Source organism: Gigantopelta aegis, chromosome 4 (genome assembly GCF_016097555.1).
Source record: "Gigantopelta aegis isolate Gae_Host chromosome 4, Gae_host_genome, whole genome shotgun sequence".
Taxonomy (NCBI): Eukaryota; Metazoa; Mollusca; class Gastropoda; order Neomphalida; family Peltospiridae; genus Gigantopelta; species Gigantopelta aegis.
Window position 1 is genome coordinate 107,941,056 of NC_054702.1, and position 23,913 is coordinate 107,964,968.

Here is a 23,913-nt window from a genome sequence, read left to right on the forward strand (position 1 = left end):
GTTTTATCATGACACCATAAAATTTTAAGCAGGGCACAGCGAGTCTGGAAAGTGACCCCTATCCAGGAAGGTCAACAACTGCAACTTCCCAGGAAAGTCAGCACTGGACATGTGCAAATGATGATGAAGAATATTATCTATGGATCCATGTGACAAGCCAGTTCTCTCCTCTATCTCAGCAGCTGATATTCGCTTGTTGTCCAGAACCATTTGATGCACTTTGTCAACGTTTTCCTGGGAAGTTGCAGTTGTTGGTCTTCCTGGATGGGGGTCATCTTCCAGACTCGCTCTACCCTGATTACATTCTCTGACCCATCGCCCTCAAGAGTCAAAAACTTAATCACAGCTCTGTACTCCGTGTTGTCCATTTCTTCTGGATGTCTTGGGATACCTATAGTCCGTCCCACGGGGAACGCCTCTTTTCATACTATGAAATTTACTACAAGTTATTTATTTTTGAGCCAATTGTTTTAAAAATTACACACAAAAACATTATTTTAAAAAGTTATTTCCAAAACACTTTTACTTTTCTTCTTACGTCAAACCAAACTGAAATTATTTATTCAAAACACAACAAAAAACAAAACAAAACAAACATTTGTGTAGGAAGATGGGACGGATTATAGTGGGCAAGTTCATAAGCATTACATCTATACAAAATGAACAACACTAAGCATATTGCATTGACAAACACTGATACATGTTACCACACATAAAAATGTCATCTATCATTTCGGAAATTATTCAAGGCTGAATTTAAAAAAAGAATTGTTTTACATAAAACAGTGGGCAGACCTGACACTGGCTAGTATGTATTGATGTATGGATATCTATATATTGTATGCATGTCGAGGCTGACTGTTACATGCATAGATATTAACGCTCTGGCGCAGGGTATAATTAAGTCCTGTCTAGCGTCATTAATTGTCCCATGCCGCTGCTGGGACTCGAACCTGTGTCACCGAATCGCCCGCAAATTTACAGACTAACACGATGCGTTCTAAGCTATCCAGACATCCATAAAAAGAATGCTCTTTAACTCAACCACATGCATGGGGGCCTACAATCTACGCGGTCGATCCCGCTTATGTGCATGAAATAGTGGGCAGATCAGGCCCCGTGCTTATAAACCTTAAAGTCTGGACTTTATTAAAGTCTAGACTTTAAGTTTTATAAGCACGGGCCCTGGCACTGGCTAGTATGTATTGATGTATGAATATCTATATATTGTATGTATGTCGAGGTTGACTGTTACATACATAGATATTAACTCTCTGGCTAGTATGTATTGATGTATGAATATCTATATATTGTATGTATGTCGAGATTGACTGTTACATACATAGATATTAACTCTCTGGCTAGTATGTATTGATGTATGAATATCTATATATTGTATGTATGTCGAGGTTGACTGTTACATACATAGATATTAACTCTCTGGCTAGTATGTATTGATGTATGAGTATCTATATATGTATGTATGTCGAGGCTGACTGTTACATACATAGATATTAACTCTCTGGCTAGTATGTATTGATGTATGAATATCTATATATTGTATGTATGTCGAGGCTGACTGTTACATACATAGATATTAACTCTCTGGCTAGTATGTATTGATGTATGAATATCTATATATTGTATGTATGTCGAGGTTGACTGTTACAAACATAGATATTAACTCTCTGCCGCAGGGGATAATTAAATCCTTTCTGGCCTCACAAATTGTCCTATGCAGTTGCTGGGAGTCGAACCTGCGGAAACGAATCGCCCGCAAATTGCAGACTAACCACGATGCGTTCTGAGCATGTGCATGTGCATGTGTATGTATGTATGTATGTATGTATGTATATATGTATGTATTTAAGAATGAATGAACGCACTGTCTCAGGAATTTTTTAAAAACTAAAAAATTGTTATTTTCTAATTTTGCCCCAGGGATTCGAAATTGATTTTAAATTGACCGTTGTGATATACAAAATATAACTGTTTTTCGGTCAGTCTTGTTTTAAATTTATTTGGCTAGTACTATGTTTTGTTTACAGCCGGATACGATGTATTTGTTTTAAAAAAAATTTGTTAGGAAAGGGATAACAACAAACCAACCACTGAAAAATGGACCGGCTTAGAGGCTTAGACGCAGGCTTAGAGGTTTAGACGCAGGCTTAGGCGGCGTGTAGTCGGGTGGAGACTAAGATATCCTTGAGACTTGGATTTTTTCTATATGCAATAACCGGACGTGCTGTAATAGGGTTTTTCATAACAGTTTGCAGATTTAAAAACTCCTCCTTCATAAGTTTACCAATATCAACGCTACGTCGACTGTAAATTATTGGAAAAATTATTTTATCTCTTTTTACAGCTTTACCAGATTCAACGTTGATTCCAAACGGCTGTTTTGTCTGCAATGTACGAATCCAGAAGGCCTCTCGTTCAAGTCTCAAGAAGTCTGTTTCGTCTTTTGAACCAAGTATCGGGGGTTGTTCAATTGGAATTATTTCAAAGTTTTCATCTAACAAATGGTCAGGTAGATTGAAATGATTGGCGACAGGGGTGTCAACTTCATGCCGAATATCATACTTGAGACACACATGTATGTATGTATGTATGTATGTATGTATGTATGTATGAACATCTATATATTATATGTATGTATATATGTATGTATGCATGTATGCATGCATGTATATATGCATGTATGTATGTATTGATCTATTGATCTATCTACCTACCTACCTACCTACCTATCTATCTATCAATTTATATGTCTATCTACATACACAAAACACACACACCGCACACACAGCACACACCAACACAACACACACACACACACACACACACACACACACACACACACACACACACACACACACACACACACACACACAGACACAGACACACAACACACACACAGACATTTTTTTTTTACACTTTCATTACCATTCAGAAACATTTCGTGTATGTTTGTGTGCAGATAACTATGATTGCTTCCCGTAAGCTGTTTTTTTAATTAGAAAACGGTTTACGGTAGGCAATGTTTATGACGAGGTGTATGTGAGATTAATCGAAACATGCCGAATGAACTCGGAACTTCTCGGCCGCCAATTTCATGAATTACTTCCCTTAGACTTCAATATGTCTGCGCCCTGTAGCAACAAATATGAAATTTGGTCCAAATTTTATTCTTTGGCTATTTTATCTCGTGTTTAGTGAAGCCGACGAACATCACATATCATCGAAATTTGTTGCAGAAGAAGCAGAAAAGCAGAGGTTTTATTTATTGTTTTTAAAAGACAAGTTTGGTTTAATTTGAAATGTAATGATGGAATCAGGAATGTCATGAAGCCTTCAAGAAGGGTTCCTATGAAGTGTGATTAGTGTAGCCATGGTAATAATAATAATAAAAAAGTAATAAAAAAATATATATAAAAAAGTAAATAAAATTAATTTTAAGGTGTGTGATGTTTCTTTGACAAAATACAAGCATAACTTAAGTAAGGAGTTAAAGGACCAAAATTTGACTTTATTTCAAAGTCATTTTGATTTTTTTTTTCCAAGTGACATTAAACAATATTTGGCAGTCTTATTTTACCTATAAAATGGAAACAGTTCGACCTGTACCCCTCAATATCAAAGGCCCTAAAAACTACCCTAACCTATTGTCCAAACCCAATTGTTAACAACTACGAAATATTACTCTCCTACTTTTAATTGCCGTTCGATTTCCTCCATAAAGAAGCAGCATGGCAGACGGCAAAAAACTGCATGTATTTTTCCCTATGCAATCTCAGCAAAGACAATATCGGCGACACCGTTGCAGTCTCGTGTGTGGAATCTGTATATTTGTAGTGTTTTTTTTGCGATTTGTGTCTGGACAAACTTTGGAGGAAATCTAACGGCAATTAAAGGTAGGAGAGTAATTTTTTGTAGTTGTTAACAATTTGGTTCGGACAATAGGCCGAAGGGAATGTAGAATGTGTGGTTCTTCTATGTCCGAATCTTGTTACATACCCTATATGTAGCTGGTATTAAAAACTTGTGGCACCATGTTTCAACCGTTTCTCAACCGAAATAGTGCAACAAATGGATACACAAACCAAAAATGTATAACCTACCATACTCACTAAATCCCGATTGAATTAAGTACTTGTGTCATTATTAACAAAATAAATCTTCCAACGACAACCATCAAAAGTCCCCCAACATTTTAAATATGCTTCACAGAGAGAAACTCGCCGTGCATGTTAAAAAAAGTATTGACATAACATGCACTGTGCACTAACCCTAACCTTAACCATTGAAAGGGGGTACGGGTTGAACTTATGCCTATAAAACTAGTCTGTTTCATAATTTTTTATTTTTTTTAAATTTCAAGAACAGACACACTACATGTAAATTTCATGTGGAGGCGAACAAGACATTCTTTGGTGGCATGAACTGCTAATATATGTTGGGGCAAACTGACATGGTGGTGAACAGACTTGGGAGCAAAATGTCAGGCGTTCCTAAATTGGCAACTCTAATTAATTTTTCCCAGTTCTATACTATTTTATTACAGTATATATCTCAGTATTTCTATCAAGTAATCACCCCCTCCCCCCCCCCCCCATGAAAAACGAAAAACAAAAAAACCCTCACCAGGTGAAAACTTTGTTCCGATGAACAGCTGCAGGACTTAAAATATACATAAAAAACCTTATAATATAAATGGGGTTGTTGGAACGTTTAATCTAAAAGCATGTTAAGTTACAACTTCAGTAAACAAGACCATGAGCACTGTTTAAAAAAGAAAGAAAAAGACATTGTGTTTTGGCACCATGTATCTTTTCTGGAGTGTAGTATTTGAAATATAACTTTTTTTTCTTTTTCTAACATATATTTGATCAGATGCGGTTACAGTATTCGACCTCTGTGGCATGCGGAGGTGGGTCATTCACCATTTGCAGCTGCTCCGTTAATTGCTGATGTGGATGGTGATGGAGGGTTGGACATAGTTGCGTCCCCTTTTGGTGAGGTGCTGACAGTGCTACAAGGAGAAAATGGAAGGCCAATTCCAAACTCTAGATGGCCAGCTGTGAACCTGGACAGCTCTGTTCTTTCAAGTCCGTTACAGGTATCATCAAATATTTAAGTATTAGTACATAATGTCATTATACAATTGTTTTGAAGTGTCAAATCCATTACAGGTATGATCAAATACTAGTAGTTAAGATTAAATATATTATACATTTGTGTGAACTTGGTTGACAATTTATATACTGTTTGTTTACAGTTTCATGAAACAACCATGTCTGAACATCTTGACAAGCCTTGATTAATGAATATACAGTTGTCACATATCAACAGCATGACTATTTACATATTATCATTGTCAGTTTTAGATTTCCTAGTCAGAATGAAATACTGTTGAACTTTGTCTAACAGGCACCTCTATATAATGGCCATCAGCCCATAACGGCCACCCTTAACCCCCCCCAAGCAGCAAACATTAATGAATTTTGTTAAGCCGGTATGCTTTGGTAAATCGCAACCTTTGTTTACCAAAATTGTTTTGTTGGCGGTTCGCGACGTAATCCCAATGCAAGTACCGTACTTGCAACATAAGACGTAGCGACAGCATAAAACAACTAATAATGAGTTAAACATGTCACTTGAGTAATATATCCCATTAATCAAAAGTAAATTTTAGTTTTATGTTATTTATTTATGAACCAACTGTCAAACAAAATGCCACCGAAAAATCGTTCTGCCTTAACTTAGAACAACGAGTAGAAGTTATCAGGAAGTCAGAGAAAGATTGTTTAAGTGCTAGAAAGTATTGGGGTATTGGAATTAACAAAGGTAATCAAAGTATTACCACAGTTAATAAGGCCAGTATTTTTTTATTATTCGGTTTACGAACCTGCCGACGTATATTTTGCTCAAATAAAAATAAAAATAAAGTCGTATTTTTCACTTTTATTTTTTATTTTTTTACCGCCGACTTCCACAAATAGGTCTAAAGAAAGATAAAATTACCATTCTAGTCTATTGTAGCACATTTCGTAAGGTAACAGTGAGAAATAACACTTATTTCGTCAATAAATATACCGTTGTAGATATGAATTGTTAATTAATCTTCGGTCGCTCTCTTTCGGTCCGATTCGCTATTTCGCTCCGATTTCTATGCACCACGCGGTTGCGCACAGAGATGCCTTGTCAATCTTATTTTGTTACAAAGAATCCACATCTATAGCAAAGTAGCCATATTAAAAAAAAAAAATCACCTGTACTGATACACTCCAAACAGGTTTTTTGTTTTGTTTTTTCCTTCCTCCTACCTTTGTGCACAAAAGTTCTTGTTCGTAAACCTAAAAATTAAAAAATACTGGCCTAATGAGATTTTCTAGTGAAATATTTTAGGGTCTCGATTGAATATTTTGGGACCTCTATTTAAAGGCCACTTGTCCATAATGGCCACTTTCTGTTGGTCCCTTGAGTGGTTGTTATATACAAGTTTGACTGTATTATAACTTAGAAAAGATTAGTATTTTGTGTTTAATAAAATACATGACCTTTTATTATTATCATTGTTTTTTAACACTTTGGTGCTAGATATATATTTTTTTTAATTGTTATTTTCTGAAGTATCTATCCTGGATTCCATGTAAATAAATTACATTTCAAGGTTACATAATGATTGTTAACGTTACAGGAATATATTTTGTAAATACCGACAATTGTCTGAATTGATGTTTCAATGAATGATTTGTGTTTCAGTATGATATTAATGGTGATGGCATGCTGGAGCTCATGTTTTTCATGTCTACGGGTGAGATCAGGTTTTATCGCTCTGATGGATCACAGCTTGTACAGTTCACTTACCAGGTACCTACATGCATATCACAAAACACAGATCTTAGTGTGAGTGAGTAAACGTTTTACACGTGCGTATATACCACGAAGGTTTCACGCACGCCTGTCACGGGCTTAATCTCTGACTTTCGCCAGTGACTAAGTCCGGGCCAGGAGGGGGGAGGGGTACGTTTGAGGTGGGCGGAATTTGGAATAAAAAATTTAGTGGTCGGTCAAAGACCTAAGTCCTAAAATCCTAACGACATTCTACACTTCTACACATGTCCGGACTAAGAATTTAAAACCAAAAGTTTTTGACTGCTCGGCCTAAAAGGTTTTAAGGTGATTTGAGCAATTGATCGGGCACCAAAGTAAAGTGCGTTGGACTATTTATAAAAAAATAAACAAGAATTTTGAGCTGCGGCCGAAATTTTTTAAAGTCCAACTAAGCCCAAAAAAAGAAAATGGAGGTTGGTGTCTACTTTGGCGAGCCTGAAGATTCCCGGAGTAGAGGCAGGAGATGTTGGCGTCGTAGCAAAGTACGCACTACAGCACCGTAGTCGGGGCCGCAGACCGCCCGGATCATCTTGTGGATGTTCTTGTTGTCCAACTTGGCCGGAAGTATGACTTGGCGGTAGGTCTTGTCCCTCTGGTGTGTCACGACTACGGTGTCATGAGTTCCAAACATCTTGTTGTGGAGTTCGTATTTGCTGCCGTCCTCCAGGGATCTCCAGTCTGTGTTGAGGTGGCTGCCTTGTAGCTGCGTCGGGTCAGTCGTGTCCCCCTGCATGTACTGGTGAAGTTGTTTATTCAGTCCGTTCACAGCGACAGTCCATTCGGACTCTTCAGGGGGAGCGACTACCGGGGCTGGTCTCTCGGCCTTGGCTGGCCGGTCGGTCGGTGATGTTGCCTTCCTTTTTTCTCCAACGGTGGTCGATCGGGCTGATGGCGAGGCGACTGGCTGTACCGGAGATACCGGCCAGTTCTTCCTGGGCCATGTGACGGTCGGTGATGGAGGGTCGTTGGGCGTCTCACACACCGCAGTGTTGAGCTCGTCCAGTTCGGTGGCCGACGGTTCCCTTGGGGCTGGTCGCGTCGTCTCAGGTTGGACTGGGGGCGGCGTCGCAGAAGGGACCGCCACTGGCGGTTGAGCCGCCAGCTTAGATCCCCCCCGTGCCGTTCCTGGCGCAGGTTTCCTCTTCCTCCACTTCCGATTCCTTGTCGGTGAGATCGTGTCCCCGTACACCAAGGTCACGGAAGCCCGTGACCCGGTGTGCGTGACGCGATACTTGAAAGTCAGGGATCTTAGTGTACTTTAAATGTTAATGAGAATCTTCCACTTACATGTAGAATGAGAATTTTTCATTTACATGTAGGTTATATAAGAAATGTCTGCATGTCTTTGAAAATCTTGTATCACAGACCATCCACTGTCAGGGTGATCATTATCTTTAAAAGCAGGAGGCTGTATTTTCAGAGCAGTGAGGTGTTTGTATTTGTATAAAACATATCTGGCATTGGAATTTGCAAAAGATGCTAGAACATGCCACCTGACACCTAATAATGAACACTTTGAGAAGTTGATTAGTAAAAATGTTGTTTCAGAAATCATAAGCTTAATTAATTAATCCTTAAAGAAAATTACAAATGTCTAAGTGTCTAAATGGAATACAAATCTGCAAGGTATTGTTAGATTTACCTACTGTAATGTGTGAAAAGAATACTGGCATGTGACAAGGCGAGCTTCTTTCACCCACATGGAAATCATTTTGCACACGAGAAAGAGCAGTTGCTCACGTCATACATGTTTAATAATCTCATAAATGGTTATCATTATCAAGCTCAGTTTGATCATAACTGTTAACACAACATTGAATATTGTTAACAAGAATCAAGTATAACTACACAGCAAAGTGTTTTTGTTCTATTTTCTAGATTGATCCTGTCTTCGTACAGAAAGACTGGTATAAAAAGACGATGTATGCATCATCAGACACCATCTATAATTACATAGCCGATCCACTCAAAGTAACAGAGGTACATCATTTACAGTCTCATGCCATGTGCTATTACTGACAATTTGAATGTATTTGTTTGAAATTTCTAGTATGTTAAAACATTAATTAAACTGATTTAAAATTCATGTTCTTGTGTAGGTTTCCATGTATGTTGTATGGTGTGGGTTTTAAGATATTTTTGCAAACAGTACTTACAGATAGTGTTGTTCCAGAATTGATGACTGGTGGGTGGGTGGGTGGGGAGGAGTGGGCATCAAAATTATTATTGTATATGACTGGTGGGTCTGTCACATATTTTCCAATGCAAGTATGTTTTTAAATAAAAAATTTAGGGTATATAAAAATACCCAAGTGATTAATTCTGAAACAACTGTTAAATAGCAGGGCTTCTAGAATTTTTATAAAATCCACTAGCCATGGGATCAGTGATTTAAAAAAAATTACTAGTCACAATTAAAAATTCACAATCCCTACTTTACTTTTAAGTTAATACAATTTTACTAAATAATAGTAATAATCAGATGTCACCTAGACAGAGCTTAAAAACACTAACAGTGGGGGGTAGGGGTGGAGGCAGGAAATTCATATTTACAAAATGGACTTAACTGCAACATTTGACAAATGTTTTTCACTAGCATCGGGCATGACAGTAGTAGTTATTTACTAGCCCAACATTGAATATCACTAGCCATGAGAGTAGGGCTACCATAATCTAGAAGCCCTAAATAGTTAGTTATATATTTGAGCTAGCTATTATCATCAAAGCGTTACAATTTAAATAAAAGATGCTATGTCTAAGTTCTTTTTAATTGTAGTTTTTAAATAACATTTTATTGATGAGGATATAAAAAATCTACATGTGATCAATTCTAGAACAACTGTTCAACCCATGCAATTGCACCCAGCAATCACAAATGCCATGGACTTTTTAATTCTCACGGCACTTTTTTCCTTGGCCTATATTCAGTTGTTTTTTTCGATGGCATGTTTTTTGCCGGGAACATTTTTTTAATTGCAGGGGTTGCTGTTAAATAGTGTGTTCTTGTGTATGACCTACTGCCATCATATTTTAGATCAGCATTATAAATTAAATTTAGATGGGTAACTTAAATCTTTTGCAGAGTTTACAATTTAAACGTTTTAAATTATGTACAGATTTTAATGAATATGTTCACTTGTACCATAATTAAAAACTACTACATGTACTAATACTAATAGTAAAGAAAATTCCCGTTATTTTAAAACTGTTCTGGTCTCTTTGTACAGAACCACGTGGCTGTGGATCCTCACATTTTGGCCACACCTGTGATTGCTGATCTCAACAATGATGACAGGATTGAGGAGCTCATCATCCCGGTCTCGTACTTCTTTGATGATGAAGATTACAGGTAGAAATCACTTTCAACCACACAGCTTCAACACAGTCGATGGTACAGTAGAGAGAGAAACTCAGGGAAAGATAGAACTGTTTTATTTAACAATGCTCTCAACTCATTTTAATTACAGTTGTATGATTTAAGGACCATATAGATAATTAGATAGGAAATCCACTGCTGTCATGCTATGGGCTACTCTTTTTGATTGCAGCAAGAGACCGTTTATAAGTACCATACCACAGAATAGTTATGGTTTTTTTTGAAAACCAAGTGTAAGACCATCACACCCCAACTTCCCTGTTCTAGTGGAATAATAATGTTTTCTAGCATTCTTTTGGAATATGCATACATTTGGCATCAAAAAGTAACCGTGAATGCTAAACATGTCACATGTGGATGGAGTTAGTAATTCTACTTTTACGTAATCTGTTCTAAAGCCAATAAGTAAACAAGTATGTACACATTATTGACAGTAATTCTTTGTATTGAAAATGATTATATTTGAATAGATCTCCAGAGAAATTAAAACATCTACAAAACATGACAGAGCCCACTCTAAGTTACCTGGTTGCTGGGGTGACAGTGTTAAACCTGACAAATATGCAGGTGATATTCAAGGTGTGCCTGGAACTGTCAGAGGTGAGTATTTGGAGGGGGAGGGGGAATCATTTATTTTTCTCATTTGCGGCTGTTCAGATATTATGTAACACTATTTTTAAAAAGTAGATGCCCAGTTCTACCAGTAAAATGCTCAGTAATACTAATTCCCTAAAAAAAAGTGTAATGCTTGGAGACCTTCTCTTTTTCCTTCACAAACATGATGCCTGAAACCTTAGTGGTATATGGGCATGTAAAACTACTCTCAGACTCACAAACATGTCATGTGACAATGTAACACCTATGTAATGTTCCATAACATTAGACCATACACCCTCTAAACCATTATGTAATGCATGGAAACACCCACTTCACAAACAAGTCAGTTGATAAACAAATAGTTTTTCTGCTTGAAAATAATTTCGTACATAGATGGCTTTGTAACCAGTATGAGATTTTAAAATTCTTCATGAAAACCTTTATGACATTTTTTGTGTACATTGAGCTGCATGCACATGCATTAAATGACTTCATTATTTTAATGTTTGGTGGGATTATGATTTTTTTTTTAAACTATTACTTTTTTACCTTTTTGTTATTAAAATTTGTAATGATTATACTGAATACACATTTAATCATCGATCTTTCTTTCATTGAAGCTTTCATCTGAGTTCCCAGCATTTCTTCTCTTCTCACCAACTGTGATTGACCTTGATAGTAATGGTGGTGAACTTGAGATAATCATTGGATCATCGACAGGAAATTTACACATTCTTACTCATTCCGGACAATTGCGTGCTGGATTTCCAAAATCACTTCACTCACTGCAAGGACAGGTAAGAACGACATTACAAATATGGAAGTATTTTTAAATATATCTAAATCGAGAACACAAGATTATTTTTTTATGTTATGAACAATGTCACTTTTAAATAAATTACTTCGTTTTGCTAGTGTAATATAACTTTTAACTTTTTGCATAAAACATTAAAATAAAAAAACATGATTACAATCATTATATGATAAAATATTTTAAATACAACACATCCAAGTAAAGTGTAAATCTACATATTTTAATTAAAAAGTCCAATAAAAATGTTACTTTTAAATGTCTTTTATTTGTCATTCTGCTATAACCAAAAGAAAAGTGTAAAAGTTACAGATTGCTTTGCAGGTTTTGAATTTAACACGGGAGCCAGCCTTTTAGTTACTATGTTCAATGGAAATTAAAATTTGCTGAAACTTTAACAAGGGTCAGTGAGATTTTCATCTACATCTCTAAATGGACAGTATATAAAACAATAAACATATTATATTTATCTGCTACAAAAACAAACAAAAATATCATACAAAATAATTATGTACACTGATTTGTTTATTTAGGTCAGTGTTGCAGATCTGAACAATGATGGTAAATTGGAGATTATCACCATGGATACCAGCGATAATGTGTCATGTCTGGACCACAATGGCAACTTGCAGTGGGAGCAGGAATTAAGTGGAGTTGGTGCAGGAAGTCGCATTATTGACATCAATCATGATGGCACTTTGGATGTTGTCGTAGCAACCAGTGATGGGTATGAAACCGTCTCTATTTAAAAATGGGATCATAATGAAAATAGAATGTCAGATGTATTATATACAGTACATATATAATATAACAATAAAACAAACTTAGGCTGTTGATGCTTCATCTATGATGATTAATTTGTGATCAACTTAGTATATAGAATTTTCTTTTTATACATAACCTAATTCAAATTTTCTTTATAGTATATTACTTATGGTGGTTTGTTTTTTGGGGGTGTTTTTGGGGTGTTTTTTTTTTTGGGGGGGGGGGGTTGCTTTGTTTTTTCTCCATTTTATTGGAATATTTTAGGGAGAGAAATAAATTATGTATGTCTTCTATGAGCCTTTCAGCACTTGGTACGTGGATTTTATGGATTTAATTTTTTAGGAAAGTCTTTGCTCTCAGTGGAAAAGATGGCAGTCATCTTCCCAATTGGCCTTTAAACATTGGCAGTAAGATTGTCTCAAACATTCTTATCACAAAGATTGGAAGCTCAGACAATCAAGCTGACATGGTAAGACATTTGTTCTTCTTGTTGCTCCTCAACTCCTAAACAAAAGCTGGTAAATTTCTAAGCTTAAAATACCATGGTTCAGTATGATACACTTTACCAGCAGTCGTTTTCCAAGGGCTTTAAGCACTATCCAGAACATTTGCTATGACTTTTGTATATTTCCTATGACTATTACAACAACTCCAGTACTAACTTTTTGAAATGAAATAAATTTATAATGAATATACAGTATTAGAAAGATAATATTTTTATACGCATGTCTTAGAGAGGTCCTATTATTTTATGGCATTGTCCATCCACATATACGTCCAGAAACGTTTTGTTTCCGGAGCATATTTTTCATATCAATTCATACAGGATCATCAAAGCTTGCATGCAAGTTTTTATATGCCAGTCTTTGACAGGTCGTATTGTGGTATGGTGTTGTCTGTCCATAAGTATTACAGTGTGACGTTGTCCGTCCATAAGTATTACAGTGTGGCGTTGCCCGTCCATAAGTATTACAGTGTGGCGTTGTCCGTCCATAAGTATTACAGTGTGGCATTGCCCGTCCATAAGTATTACAGTGTGGCATTGCCCGTCCATAAGTATTACAGTGTGGCGTTGTCCGTCCATAAGTATTATGGTGTGGTGTTGTCCGTCCATAAGTATTATAGTGTGGCGTTGTCCGTCCATAAGTATTCAGACCTGTCAACCCTCCCGGATTCCGCGGGAGACTCCCGGTATTTGATCACGTCTCCCAGGGGAAAAACGTTTCTCCCGGGAAATCTTTATTTTCTAGCGTTAAAAAAATTCAAGCTACTGTGGCTGTGTATTGACATTCAATGTTGCCATATATAAACTTAATAACGGATGATCCTTAATTAAATATAATCTACCTGACAGGTGTTTGCTGCAAATGATGGCAACCTCTACATCGTCTCCAGTGATCGGACGTGTCAGGTACACATCCCCATTGAAGAAACCTCATTGGTTGAAGTGCTGTCACATGACCTCGTCAAACAGTCACCAGGACTGGAGCTGCTTGTGTCCACAAGGGACGGTACTCTAATCTGTCTCGGAGTAGGTAGGGAACTTAGCCAGGACTATCAGATACCAGAGGCAGCCGAGAGGTTTCACCAACAGAACTCATGTCCGGCCGTTACGAAGACATACAATGATTTTTCTTTTTCCATCCATAAGGTATGCATTTTTTGCTGACAATCATATTACAAGATGTAGCAAATTGAGCATTTTTTTTAGAGCAAGTTCAGAATTGTGTAGGGCAGATCCTTCACCAGCTTCTGTGGCATTGTGGTTAAGCGATCGGACATAAGGTTGGTAGGTAGTGGGTTCGCAGCCCGGTTTTAATGACTCATTGGGTAGGTGTAAGACCACTACACCCCTTTCTCTCTCACTAACCACTAACAACTAACCCACTGTCCTGGACAGACAGCCCAGATAGCTGAGGTGTGTCCCCAGGACATCATGCTTGAACCTACTGATATGTTGTATTCTTTGGTATTTTTTAATTGTTTGAAACAGCGTAGTGCTTATTACTATATTTAAGTTAACTTTTTTGTTATTGTATGATAAATAGAGCATTTATGCCAAATCAGGGCACTTAAAAAAAAAAAATCTGAGTAAATTTGATGCCATCTCCCCAGTATATGCCTATGCTGACAATAGTCCAATAAAAAATAAATATACATACTGTGATGTCATAAGACAAATGTTTGATAACACATCATTTTTTAAGTATTTCTTGTTTGAAAATGCTTTGAGCAAACAATGCAGTAGAATTAACTAATTTGTGTTTTCTTCTTTTGGTAGCCATTTGTATACATCATGGCATCAACAAGACACCAGGGGGAGGTAACTGGTAGCTCATTTTGGTTCAACTTTGAAATAGTCCAGAAGCCAAGAGAAAATTCTAAGATGACAGTAAACTACATGATAAAAGTGAGTGGTTATTGGTATATTGTACATCTGTATTTATATAGTTTAGACAGAATAATTGAAAACAAACGGACACAGTATCATTGTACTACTTTACACACACAGGGCCTAATTTACCATGTCCGTTTTTCTTATATGCTGGTATTTGTAAGTGCATGTAATTACACATGTAAGACAAAAACAATCTTTGTAAATTAGGTCCATTAATTTTAGTTTGTGGCAGTTTAGACATTGTATTCCTATATAAATACCCTTAAAACACACTGGTCAAAGGCCATGGTATGTGCTATCCTGTTTGAGATGGTACATATAAAATATCCTTTGCTGCTAATGGACACATGTAGCTGGTTTTCTCTCTAAGACTGAATGTCAGAATTACCAAATGTTTGACATCCAATAGACAGATGCATCTGTATTGGACAAATTTGATTCCATAGAACAGTGTTGTACGTTGCAACCATTTTCAATGCGACCAAAATGTTGGCGTGGCGACCCGATTGAATTTATCTGGCGACTGACTCCAAAAACCGTAACGTCTAAGTATTAAATTATTTGCCATGTGCATGGCTGTTAACTGTCCGTCGTGAGACGGATTTCCGTCGTCAGAGAAATTGTGGAAATTATTTTTTCAGTCTTTTTTTTTTTTTTTTTTTTTTAGATGAGAATCACTTCGGCCGTTTTCGGTTTCCGTAATGTCAACCCGATCACTTCGGCCATTTTCTTTGCGCCACTGACCCCCATTTAAGTACCTATCGGGAGGGTATAATCTACCATACATTTTGGGGCCGATGAACGGCCCCATTCCCCTAACGTAAATTCCAAATCCAATATCAAACCTTTTCCCAATTACGACCCAACAGTTTCCCAATAAAGATTCCCAAAGTTGCTCTTATCGCGGATACTTGAACTCATAAAAATGTTTAAAAATTTAGTTCATTGTATATTTTTCGATTACGAACACGTGACGAACAAGTCTGACCTGGATGTGCAAATTAGTTTTATCCTGTTTTGATACAGTCTGTTGTGTCGTAGTTTTTAGTAATAATGCCTACATTGTCTGATATAATACAGTTTTGGTAGAAGAATACAACTTTTTGTTTTAATTTATCCATTTGCGTTAACACATATATGGGATCTATCGCAACACGTCCAGTTCGCTATTTACATAGTCCGAATGGACGTAGAAAGTAAAGTATTGACTTATTGTGCACCCTGCACTATCATTTGCTGTGCTATTTTAAGCAGATGATCTTATTTTGTAAAAAGGTGTGTACATATGTTTCGTACTTTTTTTTCTCAAATATTTTATTATTATTATTATTATTTAAAATCATTTTTGGTATGGTTTTTGTAATTAAAAAACAAACAAAAAACGTTACTACAGTAGTTGTAAATTAAGTGGGGAAAAAACCCACCTTTAATTTAAATGTGCTACTCACTCCCTTTGAAGTAATGGCCGTACCCGATGTCACACCATGTGACGAACAGCACGTGCGAGTGTGAACACTGTTACAATGTAATAGTTCTGCTGGGAGATATTAGATTGCGTATTATAGATATTGAAACTTAATTAAAGTTCATCCGGTCAAATATAACATTTACAGACCAGCGGTATGTTATTTCTTTATTATTTACGATTGAATAATGGGGTTATTCGAGAACTACGCAACGTGCACCAAGGAGAGTGGGAATTATGGGATGTGACAAAACATAAGTGGGGGGTGGGGGGTGGGGTTGTGGTGGTGGTTATTGTGCAACGTAATGTTAATTCATAAAGTAAAATGCAACCAGTCATTGCCATTTTGTTTTAACATATATGTATTACTAAAGACCCCAAAGTAAAATATGACATGGTCACAAAACATTACAAGGGGAGAGGGGTATTGAAACTGCAAGATTTTGCGTTACGTATTGTTAAATGACACAAAGATCAACAAAGGATTATTCAACATTAGCATAATGCAGTATCAGACATTGGCTTTTACCTCAATTTTTAACGACTCCCTCCCCCTCCCATAATGAATTTGCAATAACACAAGGGCCACCTGATGTAAATGTATTTGAATATTTGATTTGCCGGCCATCAGCTAGCGGTCAAGCCTAAATAAATAATATCAGGTTATAATGCAAACTTTAAAAAAATGCCCGTACTAGGGCCGTAGCTTATGAAAGAACACCCCAGCAAATGTCAGCATAATAGGACTATTTCCCAGTGGTGTAGCCCGGGGTGTGTGGGGGGCAGGGGGCCATGCCCCCCCCCCCCCCCCCCCAATCCCAGGAAATGTTTACCTTTTCGCTTATTAATAACTTTAAAAGGTTTCTGTGTCATATCCCACTACACAAGTGCCCCCGCCCCCTCCCCACCCCAAATACAAAATCCATCAATAATCTGCAGGACCCATCAAATTAATGTTTTTGTCCAATAAAAAAAATAACAGGGTGTGGAATGGGAGAAATACATGTTTAAAGTGGACTACAATTGTCATATAAAACATTACCATTCAGGGCTAGATATGAAGAAAACAAATCTACATGCACCAGGTGCATGCTGAAAAAAAAGTTACATGCACCATTAAAATTCTGCATGCACCAAAAATAAGGTAAATCCTGTTAACAATGAGGAAAATACTATTTTAATTACCTTGATTACAGTGTTGATTTTTTTTTTTATACAAAGCTATTCGGAATTATTCGGCAATACCTATATTTATTTATTAACAGTACCGGAACGTTATACAACTGCGTTTATTACTGATTCTTGATCAAATTTGAAAATTTCACCCAACATAAACGCCTTACAGAAATCTATAATAGGCCTATTACAAAAATGTACGAATATTTGTGTTTTGTATTAAGCAAGTTATCAACTTTTTTAACTCGATAAGATCTGTTGGTATAATATAAATTAGCCTACGGAATTCGACGAGAAGTTGCGATTGAAGTAATCACTGGCTGACTTCGAGTCAACTACGCGAGTAACGCACCTGCACGTTCGCAATCAAATGCCCATATCTGAGGTCGAAAATGTTCAAGGCAGTTATGGTACTTTGTATTGATCACAGATATGGCGGAGTTCAATTTGTCAGTGACGACAACAACTGTGTTATGCGCGTGAATACCCCAAAGTCGGTCTCGACCACCTTCCCTAATACCATTCACGGATATAACTGAGATATTGCCGGCAATTTTCGCAAATATATTTCACGGAAATGACCGAAAGGGCGCCATTGTTGTAAGTAGGATTATGGGATACAAAATGGATGTGCCCATGAGATAAAAGTTATCGTTTTCATGTGGCGAACAGATTACGAAATGCATACTCAAAATTCAACAACTTGAGTCTGAATCTGGTAGACACCAGGATACTAGTATACGCAATACACAGTACTTGAAAAATATTAGCATGCACCGCGTGCACCCAGTTTTAAAAGTTACATGCACACGCAAAAATCAGAATGCACCGGTGCATGTACTAACACTGCATTTCGAGCCCTGCCATTTTTAATGCCCTGTACGTTGAAATTTCAGTCACAACATTTTACTTTTGTTAACAGCCATGCATGTGCGTTCAGTCGTAACAGCGAAAACCAATGCAATTTGTTGACACCATGTGCAGTCGGAACACTTCGTTTTTTACGAAGCTGTCCAATTGATCACTGTGATCAATTTTATGCCGTACCGTTATAAAGACGTTCGGTACTTATCACGAAAACAATCCAGATATTTCAATTGGTGTATTATTTTAATGCACACAACCATTTGGAATATCTCAATTGATATGGATTTCTGGATCATGTATGTAATCGGCCGACTAAAGAAGTTCCGAATACTGTATTGTACTATACATAACCGATTCACTATGGTACATTAGTGGTGGTTGCATTTGATTGAAGAACACGAGTACAAAATCAAGTAAGGGTTGCTCACTCACTGTTCATACTATACACATTGTAATCAAATGTGCAAAATGGAGACTAATTATTAAACAATGCATTATAAATGAGCATTTCAACAATTATGTAATGCTCTTTGATGCACCATGCGATGCATTACAAACATTATGGGGGGAGTGGTTGTTTGTCAAGATTTACTTGCCGGCAACGTCTTTAAAACAATGTGAATTTTTTTAAAAGCATAAACTAAATACTGGCAGCCATACATGGCCATATTTTTATTTGATGATTTTTTTAATCAATTATTGATTTAAAATAAATTCAAAAGAAAAAAAAATGCAAACCGAATAATGTTGGTTAAAATGCATAACTGTGGCAGTGAAAAGTGAGGGGTGACAAAGTCTTACATAATTTTAAAAGGGATGGTGGTCTTAACGTTACAAAATGTTATGTGGAGCAGGGTAACAAAAAACCTGTCGAAGTTTCCACTATGTAATTACTGAACGAACACAAGTGATGTGTTTGATCTGCTAACCCATTATGCATGTTGCTACACGAGTTCAAATCGAATGCAGACCCAGTTATCGGTGTGTTTGTTTTTCTTGCTGTGTAGATGTATACGTTGTTTCCGCCCAGCATGTAGAAACATGGCAAAAACTTTCAAAGTGGCAAAATGTTAAAATATTACAATTCTTTAGGAAAACGAAAATCTAAAATTTCAAATGCTAATCAAGAAGACGAGACGGATGAAACAAGTACTAAAAAGTCAAATGAAGGCCAATCTGAGAAATCTGCAGCTGAAACCAAAACAGAGCCAGCCAAAAACCGTAGAATATTTAATGAAACTTGACTTTCAGTTTCCGTGGCTTCGGCATGACGATAATACTGACACAAAGCGCTATACGTAAGATACTTAGGGAGGGAAAAAAAAGCAGTCATGTGAGGCACAAAATAGCAGTCATATGAGGCATAAAATTATAATTATAGTCCCTCCCACCTCCCTCATGCGATCAATTCTGAAATGGTCCTCATTTCAAATTCATGATTGAGTGAAAACTGAACAATTTCATTGTTTCAAACTATTTATTTAATCCAGCAGCATAAGTCATGTATAATGTTATGATGGTTACAACACATGCATAAATGATACAAAAAGAGTAGTGTAGCTAGTAACATTTCTCTGCATCCCCTATTATTATTATTTTGTATTTTGTTGCATAACCATTGGTAAAGTTGGAAGGTTTTGTAGTAGTGAGTATAATTATATTCTTGGAAAGTGTTGTGAAAACTCTGCACTGGAGGTTGGGGCATCTTCCCTTTTTAAAATGATAGAAAAGCTTATATAAAATGGCCCAGAATGCACTGAAAAACATTAATCATTAGAAAAGTTAATAATCTTGTTTTATTTAAAGTTATTGTTTGTTTCATTTTTACAGATATATTATGGCAAGAACTTGCTGTTCAAGTCACATTACACAGAGGTTGGGCAGTATTCAGTTAAAATTCCAACATGGCCACAACCAGGTCAGGGTCATATGACTATTCAGTTGACCAATCAACATGGGCAGGTTTTTCAAGACAGTTTTGCATTGAGGTAAGCAGCTTTTTATATTATATGTTATATTTGCCAGGCACTAATCTAGCTTGTTTTTTTTTCTGCTGAAACTTTGCTCAAGTCACTGATGTGTTAGCAGTAATGAGTAGTCAAAAGTATCGGTAATATTTTGGAACTAATATGAAAGTTTGTTTGTTTTGTTTAATGACAACACTAGAGCACATTGATTAATTAATCATTGGCTATTGGATGTCAAACATTTGGTAATTCTGATCAGAGGAAACAATTTTCCTAATGCAGCAAGGGATCTTTTATATGCACTTTCCTACAGACAGGAAAGCACATACCACGGCCTTTGACTGGTTGTGGTGCACTTGTTGGAACAAGAAAAAAATGAATCAGTTGAATGGATCCACTAAGGTGGCTCGATCCTGTGATGGAAACACCTCATGCGAGTACTCAACCAAATGAGCTAAATTCACACACAATTCTAATTATTTCTTTCATATTGTCAGTTACTTAATACTAGTGGGTTTTTTATCGAACTATTCAACTATTTTGATTGAATTTTATTATCAAATATTATGATTCAAACTGAGTGTATAATTTGAGTTTTTAAAATGAATGTGTAGAACATGACAAAACATGAAACATTAATAAATGTTCACTTCACTAATTTTTATCAAACTACTTCTCTTTTTTTCTGGGAATAGAGCAGTCACTTTTACTTTTTTAATTCTAGATTACTGCCTGTACTTTTGGATTCGTTTCTTTTCACTTAATTGCTCAAAGATAATGAATCAATGAATGTTTAATGACACCCTGGCAAAAAACCACATCGTCCATTGGGTGTCAAACAAAGTAAAATTGTCCCAACTAGTGTTTTGTAATCCAGTCCCATTGCTTGAGTAGATAATGTAATAGTCCTTGTGGCAGATCTGAAAACCAGCATAGGTCTTATCAATAGCAAACAGATTTTAAGCTAAAAATTTAATAGCAAGTGTAGCAAGTATGTAGAAACCCATACAGAAATGCATCCAGTTTTAGATGGTCGATGAGCACATATTTTCTCTTTGATGATAATACATCAACATTACAAAAGTAAAGTTTGTTTTATTTAACGACGTCACTAGAGCACATTGATTTTTTATTTTATCATCGGCTATTGAACGTGAAACATTGATCCCGTTGTCGCCACATAGGCTACTCTTTTACGACAGGCAGCAAGGGATCTTTTATTTGCGCTTCCCACAGGCAGGATAGCACAAACCATGGCCTTTGTTGAACCAGTTATGGATCACTGGTCGGTGCACTCACGCAGGGTTTGGAGTCTGTATCTGGATTAAAAATCCCATGCCTCGACTGGGATCTGAACCCAGTACCTACCAGCCTGTAGACTGATGGCCTAACCACGACGCCACTGAGGTCAGTCAACATTACAAAGATGTTCCACAATTCTATCCTCACCAATTTGTTTTATAACATTAAAGCCGCACACCCTAGTTCCATCCAGCGAAAATAAATTATAATTTGGTTAATCTACAAACCTGTAACACACTTAGATCACGTTTTTATCAAATGGAGTGAAAAAGCAGGTTTTATATCGATAAATACCATGGGAATCCCCATGTCCCAATTGCTTGAAATAATTTTGAAAGTTTGTATTCTGATGTCACCGGTAGATGTCGCTCGAAGCACAACAATGCCTATGTCACGACAAATCTCACAGACTTGGGGTGCGTTCTTTTCACCTCTCCTGGACATGTTCCAACTGTTCTGTCCTGGTTGTATCCCCTCTCCAGATATCGTAGGACTTAGCAAAATTATTGTTTTTAGGGTTTGTAACGTTTTGTATTGAGATACTTACTTGTCTGAACTTTATTGTTACTGAAAATGTTCACGAACTGTGAAGAAAAATCTCACAAATGAACAACAACAAATCGGATGTTGATTGCGCGAACCGTGCACGAGAAAACAAACCGAACCAAAATGATAACGGTCACGTGGTATACCAACGTCTGTGACATTGAAATGGAAATATCCTGTCTAAAAATAGATTAGACCTTGTCTGCTCAACGGTTTTTTCTCAAACATGCGTCCGTTTTTTAGAAATACGAAAAATGCATTTTGTGGTATTACAAACACCAGGATTACCAAAACACACTTTAGGTGAATGGAAATGTATATTCTAAATAATAAACGGTAAGTAAAGTGCAATTTTATTTGTGAAAAAAATGGGTTTAATAGCGAAAAACAACGCCGTAATGGTTAACAACTAGCCGTAACTAGGGTGTGTCCCTTTAAGTTTCTGAACTTTGCTTTAAAATTCTGTTTAAATATTCTGTTTATCATAATCATCTCCATTTTCAGGTTCAATGAAATGATTCTGCAAGATCTGCAGTGGCTCCTGCTTGCACCATTTGTTGCCATGGTAACCATTTTGTTGGTCAATCATGGCTTCCCTGCTAAAGACTTACTACCTATGACTTTTCCAGAAAAGGCCAAATAAAATGGTGATGATGTTTAAGATGTACAGTAACTTGAAAACTGGCAATAAACATGCCACTGTAGCAGTTGGGACTAAGAAAGAAAGAAAGACAGGAAGGAAGAAACTATGCTGCCAGCAGAAATAAATAATAAAAACTAAGGAAGTAAAGAAAGAAGGGAAAAACCTATGCTGCCAGCTGACCTGTAGGAACAATATTCCTATAATCATTTGCAGAGACCAATGTCGACACAAGCCCAAATACTGCCAAGTGTGGATCCATCTTCCATGATGCAATATTCACAACAGTTGGCCAAGATGTCGAGTCAAGGATGAGTTTAAAAAACAATTTACTCTTTAAGTTCTGTAATAAATTTATTTTCACACATTTTTAAAGGTTGTTGCAAAGTATGTTTGTGTAATTATGACACAACTCGTGTGCGAAATAGTGGATAGATAATGTTAGCCAATCATCAATATAAATAAGATGCTCTGGTTAGCCTCGGTAACCTAATATAGGACTGGTTTGATAAAACCCCGTTTTCCCTGCACGTAATCATGGCTGGAGTGTTGTTAAAAGAAGTTTGTTAAATTACTACAGAACTGTATTAATGTTGCAATTTTTTCACCGAGTTCTCAACTGAGATTATGTTAAAGGTGCTATGTCAAAGTTGCAATAATCGCAGTTCCCACCAAGAATATTTATTAATTTTTGCTCTGAAACAAAGTTTATACCTTCAGCTATGTGCCTCAAAAGAAATACTGTACAACCAAATAATTTCATTTACTAGACAAAAATATATTTTAGGGGGGAATCTGGAGTGTGTCACATGCATTAACTAGTGATGTTTGTTTTATGCATACACATTCAATACACTAAGTTTACCCAGAATTCTTTGTGGTCGCCTGACACAGAAACAAAGATGAAAAAAAGAAAAAGAAAGAAAGACTGGCCATGCTATAGTTGGCTACAAATTATTCTGAAAACCCCTCGTTGTCCAGTTCAATACTCCTAAACTAGGAAAAAATAATTTGCTACGGTGCACATTCATGGGAAAAACATGTTATTAATCCTGTTTACAGTGGCTGCCAATATAATGGGTGTCCTGGGATACTGTGAAACATTC

General features: G+C 36.6%; 1 protein-coding gene across 2 annotated transcripts; it reads left to right on the forward strand.

Moving 5' to 3' along the window:
- The first annotated feature begins 3,129 nt into the window (after window positions 1-3,129).
- On the forward strand, window positions 3,130-23,176 carry LOC121371704 (protein DEFECTIVE IN EXINE FORMATION 1-like). 2 transcript variants are annotated; one of them, XM_041497794.1, is made up of 13 exons: window positions 3,130-3,276; window positions 4,894-5,119; window positions 6,766-6,873; window positions 8,776-8,877; window positions 10,125-10,246; window positions 10,744-10,873; window positions 11,491-11,667; window positions 12,215-12,408; window positions 12,789-12,915; window positions 13,801-14,097; window positions 14,728-14,856; window positions 20,183-20,340; window positions 22,672-23,176. In XM_041497794.1, exons 1-13 carry the CDS (start codon window positions 3,167-3,169, stop codon window positions 22,808-22,810), a joined length of 2,019 nt encoding a protein of 672 aa, XP_041353728.1. In that variant the 5' UTR covers window positions 3,130-3,166; the 3' UTR covers window positions 22,811-23,176. The 2 variants fall into 2 exon arrangements, with proteins under 2 accessions (XP_041353728.1, XP_041353729.1); XM_041497795.1 differs by having other exon boundaries at window positions 3,275-3,394.
- The last annotated feature ends 737 nt before the right edge of the window (window positions 23,177-23,913 follow it).

What these genes read in the sequence shown, in the direction of transcription:
- LOC121371704 (XM_041497794.1), top strand. Translation starts at nt 3,167, where the DNA reads ATGAAATTTGGTCCAAATTTTATTCTTTGGCTATTTTATCTCGTGTTT. An exon ending in TTGTACAGTTCACTTACCAG is followed by an intron (nt 6,874 to 8,775) that starts GTACCTACATGC and finishes TCTATTTTCTAG; the next exon opens with ATTGATCCTGTCTTCGTACA. An exon ending in TTTGATGATGAAGATTACAG is followed by an intron (nt 10,247 to 10,743) that starts GTAGAAATCACT and finishes ATATTTGAATAG; the next exon opens with ATCTCCAGAGAAATTAAAAC.